This window comes from Mytilus californianus, unplaced genomic scaffold (genome assembly GCF_021869535.1).
Source record: "Mytilus californianus isolate M0D057914Y unplaced genomic scaffold, xbMytCali1.0.p SCAF_2, whole genome shotgun sequence".
In the NCBI taxonomy this organism is placed as follows: domain Eukaryota; kingdom Metazoa; phylum Mollusca; class Bivalvia; order Mytilida; family Mytilidae; genus Mytilus; species Mytilus californianus.
The window spans coordinates 76,041,721-76,057,748 of record NW_026262668.1 but is presented as its reverse complement, the minus strand read 5'-3'; the positions used below and the strand labels follow the sequence as shown (position 1 = coordinate 76,057,748).

General features: G+C 31.3%; 1 protein-coding gene across 1 annotated transcript in view; it reads right to left on the bottom strand.

Moving 5' to 3' along the window:
* Positions 1-771: 771 nt before the first annotated feature.
* The window catches only part of LOC127728205 (uncharacterized), a 30,897-nt gene continuing 15,640 nt past the window's right edge, over positions 772-16,028 (bottom strand). Inside the window, exon 5 of the mRNA XM_052235432.1 lies at positions 772-8,615. Coding sequence (XP_052091392.1) covers positions 7,422-8,615 — 1,194 coding nt within the window. The 3' untranslated portion in view covers positions 772-7,421. The remainder of the gene's footprint in view (positions 8,616-16,028) is intronic.

Genomic DNA, 16,028 nt, shown 5'->3' with positions numbered 1-16,028 from the left:
CTAATCACAAACTTATACAAACAGCTTACATAAGTCTTGCTTTTTGACTGCAAGACAATAATCAAAGTGCTTTTAAGCACTGAAGAGTAAAGTTTGCTTTAATTTATCAATGGGAAGTCAAATTAAACATTGCATTGTACAAAGCATTGGTTGAAGTTGATTCAACTACAATTATGGACAAAGGAAGATAACTCCAATTTTAAAGATTACTTTAACAATAACATCATTGATATTTTTAGAACAAATATTAGAGTTCTGCAACTTGCACAAGTTATGTAATTTTCTTGACAAGTATAACATCATTTAATAATTTAAATATCTGAGCATATATTTCACTGATGAATTTCTGGAAATGTTCATGGATAGGATGTTTAGAATGTTATGACCAATGCACTATATTTTGTGTATCTCAAGAGTAGTGATAAACCTTGGAAGATTTAGATATGGTAAGTACCATAGGGTTTAGATCGCATTTCATGCAATCTTTACCCCAAAACTGGCTGTTATGAAAATAGCCAACAGTGCTGAAAGTGCCGTTAAGAAGTATTGACTAATTGGTGTTTAATCCCAAATTCAGCACTATAGGCTATTTTGTGGCAGTCAGTTTTTATTGGTTAAGGAAGCCAGAGAGAACCACCCACCTTTCGGCAGGAAAACTGACAATCTTAGTCAATCAAGATTGGCATGGAATCCAGGATTCAAACTCACAATCTCAGTGATGGCAGGCTAGTAATCCAGTAGTTGAACTACTGGCAGAAGGAGAAGACAATCTTAAAATCTTAACATTTTATTCAGGTTAAATGACTAGATTAATACATGTCATTAGGCCTTCTACATAAAATATCTCTTTAACAATTTAAAATAAAGTTAAAACAATGCACTATTTAATTATGAACATCCATACTTCACAACTAATAAAATTTCACACCACACATTTCTCAGGAACAAAAAACTGTCTGTTGCAAAATAAAGGTAATTTAATTGTGATATCTTCATAAAATATCATACTTTTAAATTTGATTCCTGGTAATTCATTACTGTTTAGAGGAAAGAATAATGACACATTAAATAATTATTTGTCTGTACCTTGAATGTATAATAGGAAAACTATATTTTCCATTTTCATTTAGAAAAGGTCGATGAACAAGGTTTGTCAGAGCAAGAGTAAAGCATGTTCATTTGTGAAAAAAAAATATAATTTTGTGACAATAATTAAAAGCCAACATTTAAACCAGATACTGTATATGTATATTAATGTTTTCAATTTAGACTTGTATGTATATTAATGGTATATACTTGGCTGCTTGTATTATTCTTCTGCAGACAGGAAAATGCATAAATAAGAGTACACAGTATTTAACTAATCTCAATATACTTCTTACACATAGATGATATTTAACTTTAAATAAAAATAAGACCCGACATGTAGGAGGGTAGGCATGCCCTTTATCGTTCAAGTCAAATGTCTGTTTTTCGCTACCGTTAGTGTCAAATGAGCCTTAATTTTTTATAGTCATTGGTCAAATCTCATTTTGTAGCTACCATTAGCATCAAATGGAGTAAAATGTTTAATGTGTACATCATTTTAACACATATTTTCTCGTCATTCATCATGTTGGGTACCCCATTCCTACACTCAAAATATTTTCTATTGAAATTTTTTTTTTTGTGTGTTTGACAAATAAAAACTGGAAAATGACAATGTTTAAATTAAGGCCTTCTTAAATGTATACTATAACTTAACATAAACAAAACAATGCAAATTTCAATAGGAACAATGCTTAAAATTTTGTCAGAAATCAATTTTTGAAGATTAAAGCCGTGTTTATATTGAACAGATTGAAAGTATATTATTGATATTGAATATAAATACAACATCACATGCAGTTTTGTGAGTTGATACATCTATTTTCATTTATTTAAAAGATATTTTTTTTACTCAGGTAAATTAATCAATGAGTGATGGATTTCCCTTAGAAGAAATTCAAAGGTCCCAGTGAATAAGCTACACAGAGAACAATAGCTATTGTATTTATTCAATGGGACAATAGAACTGACAAAGGTTAAAGTACCTTGACCAAGAGGAGATGACTCTTTGGAAAAGTTTTATTTAGTTCGAAATAAAACTAAATGAAGTTACATTTATTTTATAGGACACTAACTTTATAGGATTTAAAACTTTTTACTAATTGAAATTCACAGTATATACAATTTTTAGTTTGCTCTGATGAAGAGGGGCAGTGGTGGCAAATAATGAAAGCACAAAATACTATAAATTAAGTCCAATCAACAGCAGATCCATCATTCACTTTATAAAGAGAACAAATGAACACATCAAATTTGATTCCTTTGAAATAGATAGGTTTAGACATGATGTAATTTGGATTTGATTAATTCCCTTAGCCACCATGTTGTAACTGAGTGATTTTGTTATTTGACCTACTGAATTAAAACATGTGATACAAGCAAGTCTGAGATGAGATTCTTAGTAGGTCCTATATAACTTGTGATGAATTATACAAGGCTTTAAGAAATCAAAATTGTCCAGAAAACAACTTTTTTCTAAAATCAAACATCAGTATAACAAGATGAAACTGGCTGTCTATGAAGGAATTTGTGCACATTGACCTCCAACATGATGACAAAAGTCAATATAACAAGATGAAACTAGCTGTCTTTGAAGAAATTTGTGCATACTGACCCCCAACATGGCAACAAAAGGGTTATAACTGCAACTCAAATTGCATCAATCCAAAACTATCTATTGTACAATACTCATGAAAAAGTTAAATAAATGCATTGTAACATATTCATAAAATAAATAAAATGCTTAATACATACATTTAGGTACATTTGAGTGTAAATAAAACAAGTTTATATAGTGATAACTGATTGAATACAAATAAATTATGTACAAAGTTATTTGTATTTAATCATGTTAATCATAAAGATATTGAAGTTGGCATATACAAATATATTATTAAATAAATGTAAAGTAAAACTGCAACTAAAATTAAATACATAAAACACAGCACTTTAGAATTCATAAAATACTAACAGTTATTCATAAACTACTAACAGTTTCAGACACACCAATTTGATATTCCAGTAATAGGACAACATTGTTTTAACTCTTTTGAAAACAATCAGATATTGCTCAATCATTTTGTTATAAAAAGAAGAAAAGCAAGATTTTGTTTATAAAAAATTTTTACAACAAATTCTTCTATTCATCTTAATAGCTACTTTTAGAAATATTGCTCTCGTAAAATACTTGACTTTTAATTTTATAAATCCAATTAAAAATTGTTTCTTATATATTTCACAATCATATTTTGACACACAAAAATAGCACAATAAAAAGTTTCTGTAAACTAGAAAATTACTGCGATGTTTTTATCAATGTGAAAAATGGGACAGTATCAGGTTCCCAGAAATAAAAACTTGCATTCATAATTTCAGTACTGATTTTCCTTCAGTAATTTTTGAAATCACATTAATTAGATCTAACATTTTTACAAGTTATCAGCAATTTTCTATAATTAATGCACACATTTATTTCTGAATTTACAGTCTCCAAATATAATGACAGTAAAATATGTGTTTAGTTTTCTTAATACATTTACCCATATCATCAAAACTTAAGGATTTCAAACTTATGGATTTCTATGAATGACTTTCAGCAGTTACAATATGTATTACAATATACAATTTATTGAAAATATAGACAATTCTAACATACTATCACTACATGTGGAGTTATGTACATACATGTAGCATGTAAAGATATTAACTTGTACATAAAAATAAAATTAATGCCAGAATTTACAGCAGTTTAAAAATAGAATAAATACAACCATTCCCTAAAATCAATTTTAAAACATAGTATAAATATTCAAAACAATCCATTTCGAAATTAAAGAGCATGACTACCGTAATGTCAATGTTGGTAAGAAACAGGGTACAAAATCATTCAATACTGATAGTCTGTAAAAATTGAATTTTCAGATAAAGGTAGAAAAAACACTTTGTTCCTTTTTATTGTTCAATTTTCCATGTTTAGTCAGTCAGTCAGTCACAACCTGTTGGTATTATTTAAATTTGACATTTCTGTCTTGTTCACATATTACAAAGTGTTATTTTCACGTTTTAGTTCAATTATAGAAATTATAAAATTTCAGTTGAAACATTTTGTCATGCTTGTGCAATGTACCAATAAATTATGTAAAAATCATTATCATATTTAATCGACCATAGACTGATGATAGTAGATAGGAATTCTTATGTTAAATTGTTAATCTATGCAGCAGGTTTAAGATAATTGTTTGTGTGTTGCAAATTAAAAAAAAAATTAGGAATGTAACAGTGATAATTCCATAATTTAAAATGACTTCAAGTTCAACACTTAATACGTTTTCTAAAGAGCAATTTTTGAAAAGGGCAGAAAAATTAATCAATAACAAATTAGGTTTAATATGTATAAAGTTCTCAAAGTCCCCCTACATTTTGCACCTCTTCCATACCATTAAAAAAAAATCTTCTTAAATTTACTTGAAATTGTTTAACCAATTAAAAAAAAAGTCTGAGTGTTGAAAGTCAAAACTTAAAGTCTCTTGTGCATGCTGGTTGCCATGTTCTGATTTCACAAATAGTACTGATCAAAGTATGAGTAAAGAGATATAAGAAGATGTGGTATGAGTGCCAATGAGACAACTCTCCATCCAAGTAAAAATTTATAAAAGTAAACCATTATAGGTCACAGTACGGTCTTCAACACGGATGTATGTATACCTTACATGTCAGGGGATCTACTTGTGCAAGAAGAATTAATCTTGTTTGTTGAAATTAGAATCAAATTTGACAAAGAGCTATCTTTTTCAAGTAAGAAATCTATGGTCTATATTTTTTAATTAGAGTTACCTCCACTTAATCTTATTGTGACAATTTTGCATACTTTATCTGTGTAAAAATTGAATTAAAGAGTGTAATTTCAATCCACTGGATCACCATTGTTTTAAAATTAAAGAGAAAACCAACCAAACCAGGAAAATTTTATTCTTCAGCATGACAATTATCCTTTTATGAAAAAATAAATTGCTTCGCCGAGCGCAGCTGGATACAACCGCAGAGGTCCAATCCTGAACAGTTGGGGCAAAAATGGAAACAATATTCATGCTTGATACAGGTCTGAATTTGGATTGTAATTAAATATTTGACACATAATAGGTTTCTGACACAGAATAACTGTAGTCAAAGAACTTAGAATTGGTTTTTTGATTTGAATTTATTCAATTTTTTGCTTTTGTGCAATACACTATGCTGTTGTGAATTGACTCCACCCCCAAAAAAATATTTTTTTTTTTACCCCCCTCAAGATATGGTCAAAATCTCAATTCAAATTTCCAAGGGAGTTTGCAACCATAATTACCCATTTAAATACATCATAAAAGTCTTAAAATAGAAAATGACATACATAATCATGGCTAAAATTAATATATTAAATATTCCTTAATCAGCATTTTTAAATAGTAACTTCTAAAAATAAATTGACAGCTAATCACCTCAAGACAATACAACATTTCTTTAAACATAATTTAACAGCAGTGTAAGGGAGGTAGTCCAAACTTAACATTGTACTTTTTTTTAATTGTCCATTAACCAGGAAACCCTTGTTTTTCCCCCTTTTTGCCCCCAATTCCTAAATGGTTTGAGCCATAACCCCTCAAAGCAAATCCTAACCACCATTTGTGGTATGGAAACTTGTGGTATAATTTCAGAGAGATCCATACACCGTTCCACAAGTTATTGTCTGGAAACTAGAAAAATGCTTATTTTGGCCCCTAATCCCTAAACTGTTAGGACTGTAACCCCCAAAATCGATCCCAACCTTCCTTTTGTGGTTATAAACCTTGTATTAAAATTTCATAGATTTCTATTTACATTTACTAAAGTCATTGTCCGGAAACAAAATGTCTTATGACGACGACTACATGATACCAATATACGACCGCAAAAATAAAAATTATCAGAATAATGAAAATTGTCAAACAAGTTCAAGCAAATCTAAGAAGAAAATTAGTTTTTTAGCCAATGAAGCTTAAAATATAGGTCAGAGTGTCCTATGTTTTGAAGGAGGCTGCTATCAGTCAGGGGTACTACTTGTACAAGTAATCTTTATTTACTTGAAGAAGTAAATAAAATATACTTATATAAGATAATTATAATGTTTGAATAATCTCCCCTTAATTTTCTCAAAAATTCACTTGTATAAGTAAATTTTGTTTACAATCCCACAAAAATTCTCAAGTTTTGAGATGTAAAAACATGCCTTTAATGATTTTTCCCAGGTTAGCTCATAATTTTTTATTAGAGTTCAATGTTTCATCTCATTAATTCAACAAAGAAACTGATTGCGCAAAGATCTTAAGTATTTGGGCAAGGCCTTCAAAAATTGCTCCTTGGGGATTTGTAAATGAGCAGTGTTCTGAAGATAACAGACAAATGAGATTTTCATTGTCCATTAAATTAAACTTAAATGATTAGTTAAGACATCTGCAAAGGACAGACAATTTAAAACTCTATAAGAGCAAAGAAGTCCTAAGAATTCACAAAAAGAAGATAGGATGACTTTTTTACTTGTATAAGTAAAAAAATCTGAATGTCTAACGGACATAACTAAGTCAATTTTTTTTTACCTATACAAGTAAATAAAATACACTTGTATAAGTATCCTACAAATTTACTTATATATGTATATCAATATTACTTCTTCAAGTAAATTAAATTACTTGTACAAGTAGTACCCCTGACTGGCTATACTCCCCAAGATGCACCCTTACAACTCAGTTATATAATTGTATGTTACTTAGAAACTGAAATCAGGAAATCAATGAAGCCTTATATTGATGTCTTATTTTTGTGGGAATTTGTCATACTTCCCTTAATGCAGACCTAACACAAAATCGTAGATTAAAGGTCACTTAATGAATGAAGACTCAGATATAAAATGTACTATGAGTAATGAAGCTTAAAAGCATTATCAAATTATCAAAGCTCCTAAACCATGAACTATAAGTCATGTGACCTTCATCTTTTGGCACATTGTCTTTCTCTCCAAGATTCACCTGTACTCCACATTTAATTTAATGGCTGTATGTTTATAATTTCCATGTGCAGGTAATAAACACACTTTTAATTTTTTTATACAAAATTATAATTTTATTCTCAATCTTTCTGAAACATATTATTATCCAAAGAAATCACATGGATGGTAATATTTTTTTCTTTTTGCACAGTTTCTTAAAAAGCCACAATAATCATGATAATACGGTTGAACAATAAAATAATGTATCAAAACTTAAACTATTGTATAAAAACCAAAAAGTAACAGTTTTGAATGTTTTAATCATATTTTGATTTCTTTAAACAGCTGATTCATATGACACAGATGTCCTTTTGGGATGCTGTGCTGGTAACGGAATAGGAATTTCTCGATTTGGACTTTGAGGGCTCATAGGAGACGGTGAGCTTAGATCTTTAGGCAGAAAATTTAAACAACCATTTTCTGGGCTTGAAGGAGTATTTGGTTCTGATCCTGATCTTGATCTTTTAAATGAAAATTTTTGTGGAGAAATTGAGAGTTTTCCTAATGATGATGGACTTAAAGGAGATTGTGGTGATGTCACACTAAGACTTCTTAACCGGGAAAACAATTTCCTGGGACGTGAAGGCTTGGAACCTGAGAGACCATGATGTGAGTGTCTACGACTGCTATTAGAGTCTGGTGTACTGGTTGCAGATGATTTTGTTATCAAAGGACTTCCTATCAAGGGAATATTTTCCAAGTTGTCATGGTTAGTTCTTCCTAATTCAAAGGCAACTATTGAAGCATGATCCAGTTTTCCTGGTGCTTTTGACATTTTCTTCTTTATTTCTGAATCTCGCTTCTGTCTCTGGTCTTGTGTCATTCTTCTACGTTTATACAAAGATGGATTTTCCAATACTTTACGTTTAGAATCAGTTAGCATAAGTACATGCTGGACAAGTGTACTACACAAACTTTGTGCAGTACATTGTTCTTCTGTGACTAGTTCTTGTTCATTAATAACACGTTCCATTTCCTTCATACCATATATATGTCGCTCACCTGGTTCCATTTCAGGTTTTATAATTGCTTCTGAATTAGAAATATCTTGTGCACTTTCACCATTAACTTGCCTAGGTATGGCTACTTTTGTGACAACAGGATCAAAATTGTCAGAAATGCCATCAGTAGTTAAAAACACAATATCTCCTTCACTTGCAAAAGTCATAGAACAAGTAAGATTTTGTAATTCTGGATCACTTCCATGAACTGGTCCTATTGCTCCACCTGCATCCCTAATATCTCGTTCTGAACTTATGTCATGTGACCCTACAGTTATTTCTCTTATTCCACGTCTTTCTCCAAGAATATAACCATAACTGTCTCCAACATTTACACAACAAACTGAAAATTCTTTGGAACTTTTTAGCGGACAGATCATACAAGCACACATTGTTGTTAGTCCACCTTCTTTTGACAGAATAGTTTGATGAGCTTGATCAAATGAATTCCTGAGAATTTCTACCACTTCCTACAATAAGATAATATGATTTCATTCAATATATGGTTTGTAATAGATTATACAACCCAGACAGTGTTTTTTTAACGCCAGATCATGAGTTTTCAAGAACTGATAGAAAACATAATGTGTTTTATATTACCAATCATGTGACAAACACTTGAACTGATAAGATCAGTAGACCTACATGTGGGTCTTGAGAGTTTTTTGGCAATACTAATGGATGCTGAAAAGAATATCTGTCTACTTTTTAGCAGATAAATATCTACTTAGATATATGGAATGATGCTATCAGTGTTAAATGCATTAGACTGAGATGTGACAACTTTAAATTTCCTCAAATCAATTTAACATGGTTGAATAGGTTTTATTCAGTGGTTTTCATTTGATGCTGGATATCATATTTATTTTTTGTTTATTATTTTGTACGTAAATCAGGCTGTTAGTTGTCTCGTTTGAATTGTTTAACATTTGTCATTTTGGAACCTTCTGTAGCTTACTATGTGGTATGGGCTTTGCTCATTGTTGAAGGGCATACAGCGATCTGATGGTTGTTTATGTCTATATCATTTGGTCTCTGATGGAGAGTTGTCTCATTTGCAATCATACCACATCTCCTTATTTTCGAACCCTGAACAGTTGGAGCAAGTATAGACACAACATTTAAGCTTTAAACAGCTCTGAATTTGGATTGTGATTGAATATTTGACACAGCATAGGTTTGTGACACAAAATAAATGTGGTCAAAGAACTGAAATATTTGAAATTGGACATTTAAATACCCATTATGGTCCAATATCCAAAATCTAAGTACATATTAGAATCAGCATATCAAAGAACCGCTAGAATTCAATTTTTGATGAAATCAGACAAAAGTTTAATTTAGGACCCTTTGGACCTCAATGTGGACCAATTTGATAAAGGAGCCCATAATCCAAAATCTCTCAATACATGGTTAGATTCAGCATTTCAAAGAACCCCATAAATTCATTTTTTGTTGAATCAAACAAAGTTTAATTTTGGACCCTGATTTGGACCAACTTGAAAACTGGGCCCAAAAAATCTAATATTTAAATACAAGTTTAGATTCAGCATTTGAAAGAACCCTATATATATTTAATCTATGTTGAAATGAAACACAGGTTAATTTTATCCATAATATTTTCTGTGCAAAGGGAAATAACTCAAACTGGATAAATAGTTCTCTAAAATAAGATATGATGCAATTTTTTCAAATCATAATCAATAATATAATAACAACAACATGTGATGACTAAGTTCTCTAAAATTAGATATGATTTAACACTCAAACATTGTTAGAATCAGCATATCAAAGAACCAAGGAATTCAATTTTTGATGAAATCAAACAAAAGTTTAATTTAGGACCCTTAACTTTGGACCTCAATGTGGTATTATCTTATTAATAATGAAAAGAAATACAGGTTTAGATTAAGCATTTCAAAGAACCCTATATATATTCAATTTATGTTGAAATCAAACACAGTTTAATTTTGGACCCCAATTTGGACCAACTTGACAACTGGGCCCAAAATCAGAAATCTAAATATATGTTTATTAATAGACAATATAAGCTTAGTTTTTAAAGGAGTTCACTTCATCAAAAAAAAATATATAGCATTCAGAAAATTAGTTTTTACAGAATAACAAACAAACTTGCCACAAAATTCTTCAAACAATTTACCAAAGAAAAGAAGAATCCATCCCAAATTTTATTCATCATTAAAACAGTGTCTTTTCAAAATCTATAAAAATCAGTAACATGAAATAATTGTAACAGGATGCTGTTACAAAGTCTCCCAAACAAAGCTCCAATAATTCGTCATTCCCAGGGTCGCCTGACATTGGGCAAAGTCCAGTACAAATTGGTTTGTGGTTTAGGGGTGGGGATCTCAACCGTTTACAAGTTATCAATAAAATGCTCCACTGGGGCACAGCTTGATACGACAGCAGAGGTCGAACCCTGAACAGTTGGGGCAAGTATGGACACAACATTCAAGCTTGATACAGCACTGAATTTGGATTGTAATTAAATATTTGACACAGCATAGGTTTCTGACACAGAATGAATGTGGTCTATGAACTTAAATTTTTTTAATTTACCTATTCAAACCCTATCATTATTATTTGCTTTTATATATAAATCAGAAATAACCAATTTAACATGGAAAATTTTAAAGAAAAAAAAGGAAAAAAAAATCCCCCCCCCAATTTTTTGAACCCCCTTATGATTCATCAACCCCAAACTCAATCCCAGCCTTCCCTTTGTGGTATGGTACCTTGCAGTACAATTTCAGAGAGATCCATACACTTGAACACAAGTTATTGTCTGGAAACTAGAAAAATGCTTGTTTTTTGCCCCTTTTTGTCCCCAAATTCATAAACGTTTAGGGCAATTACCCCCAACTCAAACCCAGCTTTCCCTTTGTGATATGGAACCTTGTAGTACAATTTCATAAAGATCCATACACTTACACACAAGTTATTGTCCTGAAACTAGAAAAATGCTTTTTTTTTTGCCCCTTTATGGCCCCTAATTCCTAAAATTTTGAGGCAATTACCCCCAAAATCAATCCCAGCCTTTCCTTTGTGGTATGGTACCTTGCAGTACAATTTCAGAGAGATCCATACACTTGAACACAAGTTATTGTCTGGAAACTAGAAAAATGCTTATTTTTGGCCCATTTTTGGCCCCTTATTCCTAAATGTTTTAGGCAATGCAATTACCCCCAAACTCAATTCCAGCTTTCCCTTTGTGATATGGAACCTTGTAGTACAATTTCATAAAGATCCATACACTTACACACAAGTTATTGTCATGAAACTAGAAAAATGCTTGTTTTTTGCCCCTTTTTGGCCCCTAATTCCTAAAATTTGGAGGCAATTACCCCCAAAATTAATCCAAGCATTCCCTTTGTGATATGGAACCTTGTGGTACTATGTCAGAGAGATCCATACACTTATACACAAGTTATTGCCATGAAACTAGAAAAATGCTTGTTTTTTGCCCCTTTTTGGCCCCTAATTCCTAAAATTTGGAGGCAATTACCCCCAAAATCAATCCCAGCATTCCCTTTGTGAAATGGGACCTTGTGGTACAATGTCAGAGAGATCCATACACTAACACACAAGTTATGTCTGGAAGTTACAAAAATGCTTATTTTTAGCCCCTTTTTGGCCCCTAATTCCTTAACTGTTTGTACCATAACCCCCAAAATCAATCCCCACCTTCCTTTTGTGATATATATTGAACCTTATGGTAAAATTTCATAGAGATCCATTCACTTTGATTAAAGTTAGAGTGCGAAAACCAATGTGTCTTCGGAGGACAGCGACACCGGACAACGACGATGACGACGCCAATGTCATACCAATATACGACCACAAAATTTTTTTGCGGTCGTATAAAAAGAAGGGGGTGGGGATGACCACCATGGACTTCCCCTATATTTCATTTGATTTTTTTTATTGTCCCATACAAGAATATATATGGTTTAGGGGTGGGGATCTTGACCGTTTACAAGTTCTCAAACAGGAGGGGGTTGGGGTGACCCCAGGGGACTCGCCTTTTATTTCATTTGATTAGTTTTAATGTCCCATACAAAAATAAATATGGTTTCAGGGTGGGGATCTTGACCATTTACAAGTTTTCCAAAAGAAAGGGGGGTGGGGGTGAACTCGGGGACTCCCCCAATATTTCATTTGATTTGTTATATTGTCCCATACAAGAATATATATGGTTTAGGGGTGGGGATCTTGACCGTTTACAAGATAAAAGCACATTCTCAAATTGAAGAGGGGTGGGGGTAAGAATATATATGGTTTAGGGAGACTTAATTATCTACAAAATGTCTAATAATGAACAGAAAATTTCAAACTTCATTTATACAGTCCTACTAGTAAATTTCAAACTTTATGTATACAGTCCTACAGATCTTATGAGGAAACAGAAAATTTTCAAATAAATCTGTCACTCCAATGATTATCATATGATAAGATATAACCCAGTTCTAATTAATAATTAATAATGTAATTAACTTCAAAATGTCTAATAATATAGCTTATAATCATCACCACTTAGGATATAGAAAATTTTCAAATAAATCTGTCACTCCAATTTTTATTGCAAGATAAGACGTTATGCTGAGTCATAATGTGATAACAAGAGAAAAATATTTTAAAATACCACTTTTGGATATTAAAATTGGCGATAACTCAAACAGGAGAAATACTAAAATCATGAAAATTGAACTAGATCTTCATCAAGTCACAAGAAACAACATATCTAAATTTGAAAAAAATTATCACAGCATTTCATGTTATATATTGAAGAGACACTGTTTGGCAGCCGCCCGTCTGCCCATCCGCCCGCCCAGCCGCCGTACATCCCCAAATCAATAACCGATATTTCCTTCGAAAATCCGGTTAACAAAATAAATGGGGAATGTGTCCATGGGACACAGATCATGCCCCTGCTTGCATATAATGTTATAAAGGGACACAACTCCAGAACTGTGAAAGTGACGCTACCCAAATTTGTACTTGATCTGAGTTTTGTGGTAATTAGTATTGTGTATACGTTTCAAAACATTTATGAGGGAAACTTAAGTAGGAGAACCGAAACAAAAAATCCAGCAATTTTTCCATTTGTAAAGAGGCATAACTTTAGATCGATAAAAGTGACGCCACCAAAGGTCAAACTCGATCTGTGTTTTGTGGTTATAAGCATTGTGTATAAGTTTCATAACATTTGGTTGAGGCAAACTAAAGTTAGAGAACGGAAACCAAAAATTTAGCAATTTTTCCATTTGTAAAGGGGCAGAACTCTAAAACGGCAAAAGTGACGCAACCAAAATTCAAACTTGGTCTGTGGTTTAAGGTAGTAAGCATTGTGTATAAGTTTCATATCATTTGGTTGAGGCAAACTAAAGTTAGAGAACGGAAACCAAAAATTAAGCAATTTTTCCATTTGTAAAGGGGCATAACTCTAAAACAGTAAAAGCAATGCCACAAAAATTTAAACTTGATCTGTGTTTTGTAGTAATAAGCATTGTGTATAAGTTTCATAACATTTGGTTGAGGCAAACTAAAATTAGAGAACGGAAACATAAATATCAGCAATTTTTCAATTTGTAAAGGGCATAACTCAAGAACGGTAAAAGTGATGCCACCAAAATTCAAACTTGATCTGTGTTTTGTGATTATAAGCATTGTGTATAAGTTTCATAACATTTGATCTACGCAAACTAAAGTTAGAGAAAGGAAACCAATTTTGGGACGGACGTACGTACGGACGTACAGACAGACAAGGGTAAAACTTAATGCTTCCTCCGCTATGGCGGGGGCATAAAAATAATTTCCAAAATATCATTTATCAATAATACAATGTCTTTAAAAAATCTATAAAACTTATCTGTAATTATCTTCAAAATATCTAATAATGAACAGTAAATTTCAAACTATATTTATACTGTCCTACAGAGCTTATCATCAACAACACTTATGAAACACAAAATTTTAAAATAAAACTGTCACTCCAATTATAATTATGTTATTGATAATTACCACATGTTTGTTATCTTGATAATAGGTGAAAATTATTAACAAAACCCATAGTGTAATCAAACTTTATTTATATAATTAATAGTTCCCAATATTTTTTCTTTCATTTGTCACAAACTAATATCTGCAACTTATCTATCAATGTGAATAACTTTATCTACACAATGTATTGTAATGAAATATATCCTTTAATAAAAATAGATTATTATCTAAAGGTAATATTTTTTTTTATTAAGATGTAACATAACATAATGTATGGCACAATTGTATTTAAAAACTTCACTTACCTGCAGTTCCACTTTAACAGATGGACAAAGGTCTATTAATTTCCAAGGGAATTTTCAACCATAAGAAAATCTTCAAACATGTTAACAATCCTCCTATAGTGGTATGGAACCTTGTGCTAAAATTTCTTGCACGTCCATACACTTATACTAAAGTTATTGTCTGTGAAACAATTTATTTTCCATGAACCAATTTATTTCACATAAACCAGTGATGTAAACCACAAAAATAGTTCTCTAAAACTAGATAGGATTTTATATCTATTTTCAGCTATGAACCAATGAGCAAATATGTAATAATAGCCTAGTTTCTGACACAGAATGAATGTGGTATAAGTTCTTAAATAATTTTAAAATTGGACATTTACCAATTATGGTCAAATATTCAAATACTATATACATGGTTGGATTCAGCTTATCAAGTAACCACATTATTTCATTTTTTGTTAAAATCAAACTAAGTTTTATTTTGGATACTTTGGACCTTTATGGGGTCCAGTTTGAAAAATGGGCCTACAATCAAAAATTTTAAACGCTGTTAGATTGCACACATTAAAAACACTAATGATTTAATTTTTGAAGAAACCAAACAAAATTTAATTTTGGATCCAAATTTGGACCAACTTTGAAAACCAAGCACAAAATCAAAAAATCTAAAACACTGTTGGATTGACCATATCAAATAACACAAACAATTTAATTTTTTGGTGAAATCAAAAAATGTTCAATTCTGGACCCCAATTTGGACCATCTTGAATACTGTACCAAAATTCAAAATCTTATACACTTAGATTCAGCAATGCTGCATATCAAAGAACCCCAACCATTCTTTTTTTTTTCAAATCAAACAAAGTTTAATTTTGGACCCTTTGGACCTTAATATGGATCATTTCAAAAATAGACCCAAAATCCAAATAATAAATACACAATTAGATTCAGCATATTAAAGACTCCCAAGAATTCAAGACTTTTGAATTAAATCCCATTGAAATTGCTAGAGAAATAAGCAATTTATACACAGTATTGGTTTTGGCCCCTTTTAACTAAACCAATAGGGTCATAACCCTTAAAATAAATCCCAAACTTTATTTTATGATATAACACCTTGTGGCACAGTTAAATAGCAATAAATAGACTTATACTCAAGTAATTGTCCAGAAATCAGAAAATCCTAGTTTTTTGGTACCTTTTCAGCTCCTTATGATTAAACGGTTTGGACCATGACCCCTAAAATCAATCCCAACTTTCCTTTTGAAATATGGAACCTTGTAGTAAAATTTCCAAGAAATCCATACCCTTATACACAAATTAGTGTCCTGAAACATGAAAAATGCTTTTATTTTACCCCTTTTTGGTCCTTAATTACTAAAAAGCTACAACAATAACCCCCAAAATAAATCCCAACCTTCCTATTGTGGGGTGGAACCTTGTGCTTAAATTTAATACAGAACTATCCAGTTATACTCAAGTTATTGTCTGTGAACCAGAAAAATAATTGTTTTTGTTGGGCCCTTTTTGGCCTCTAATTCCTAAACAGCTACTACAATAACCCCCCCCCCC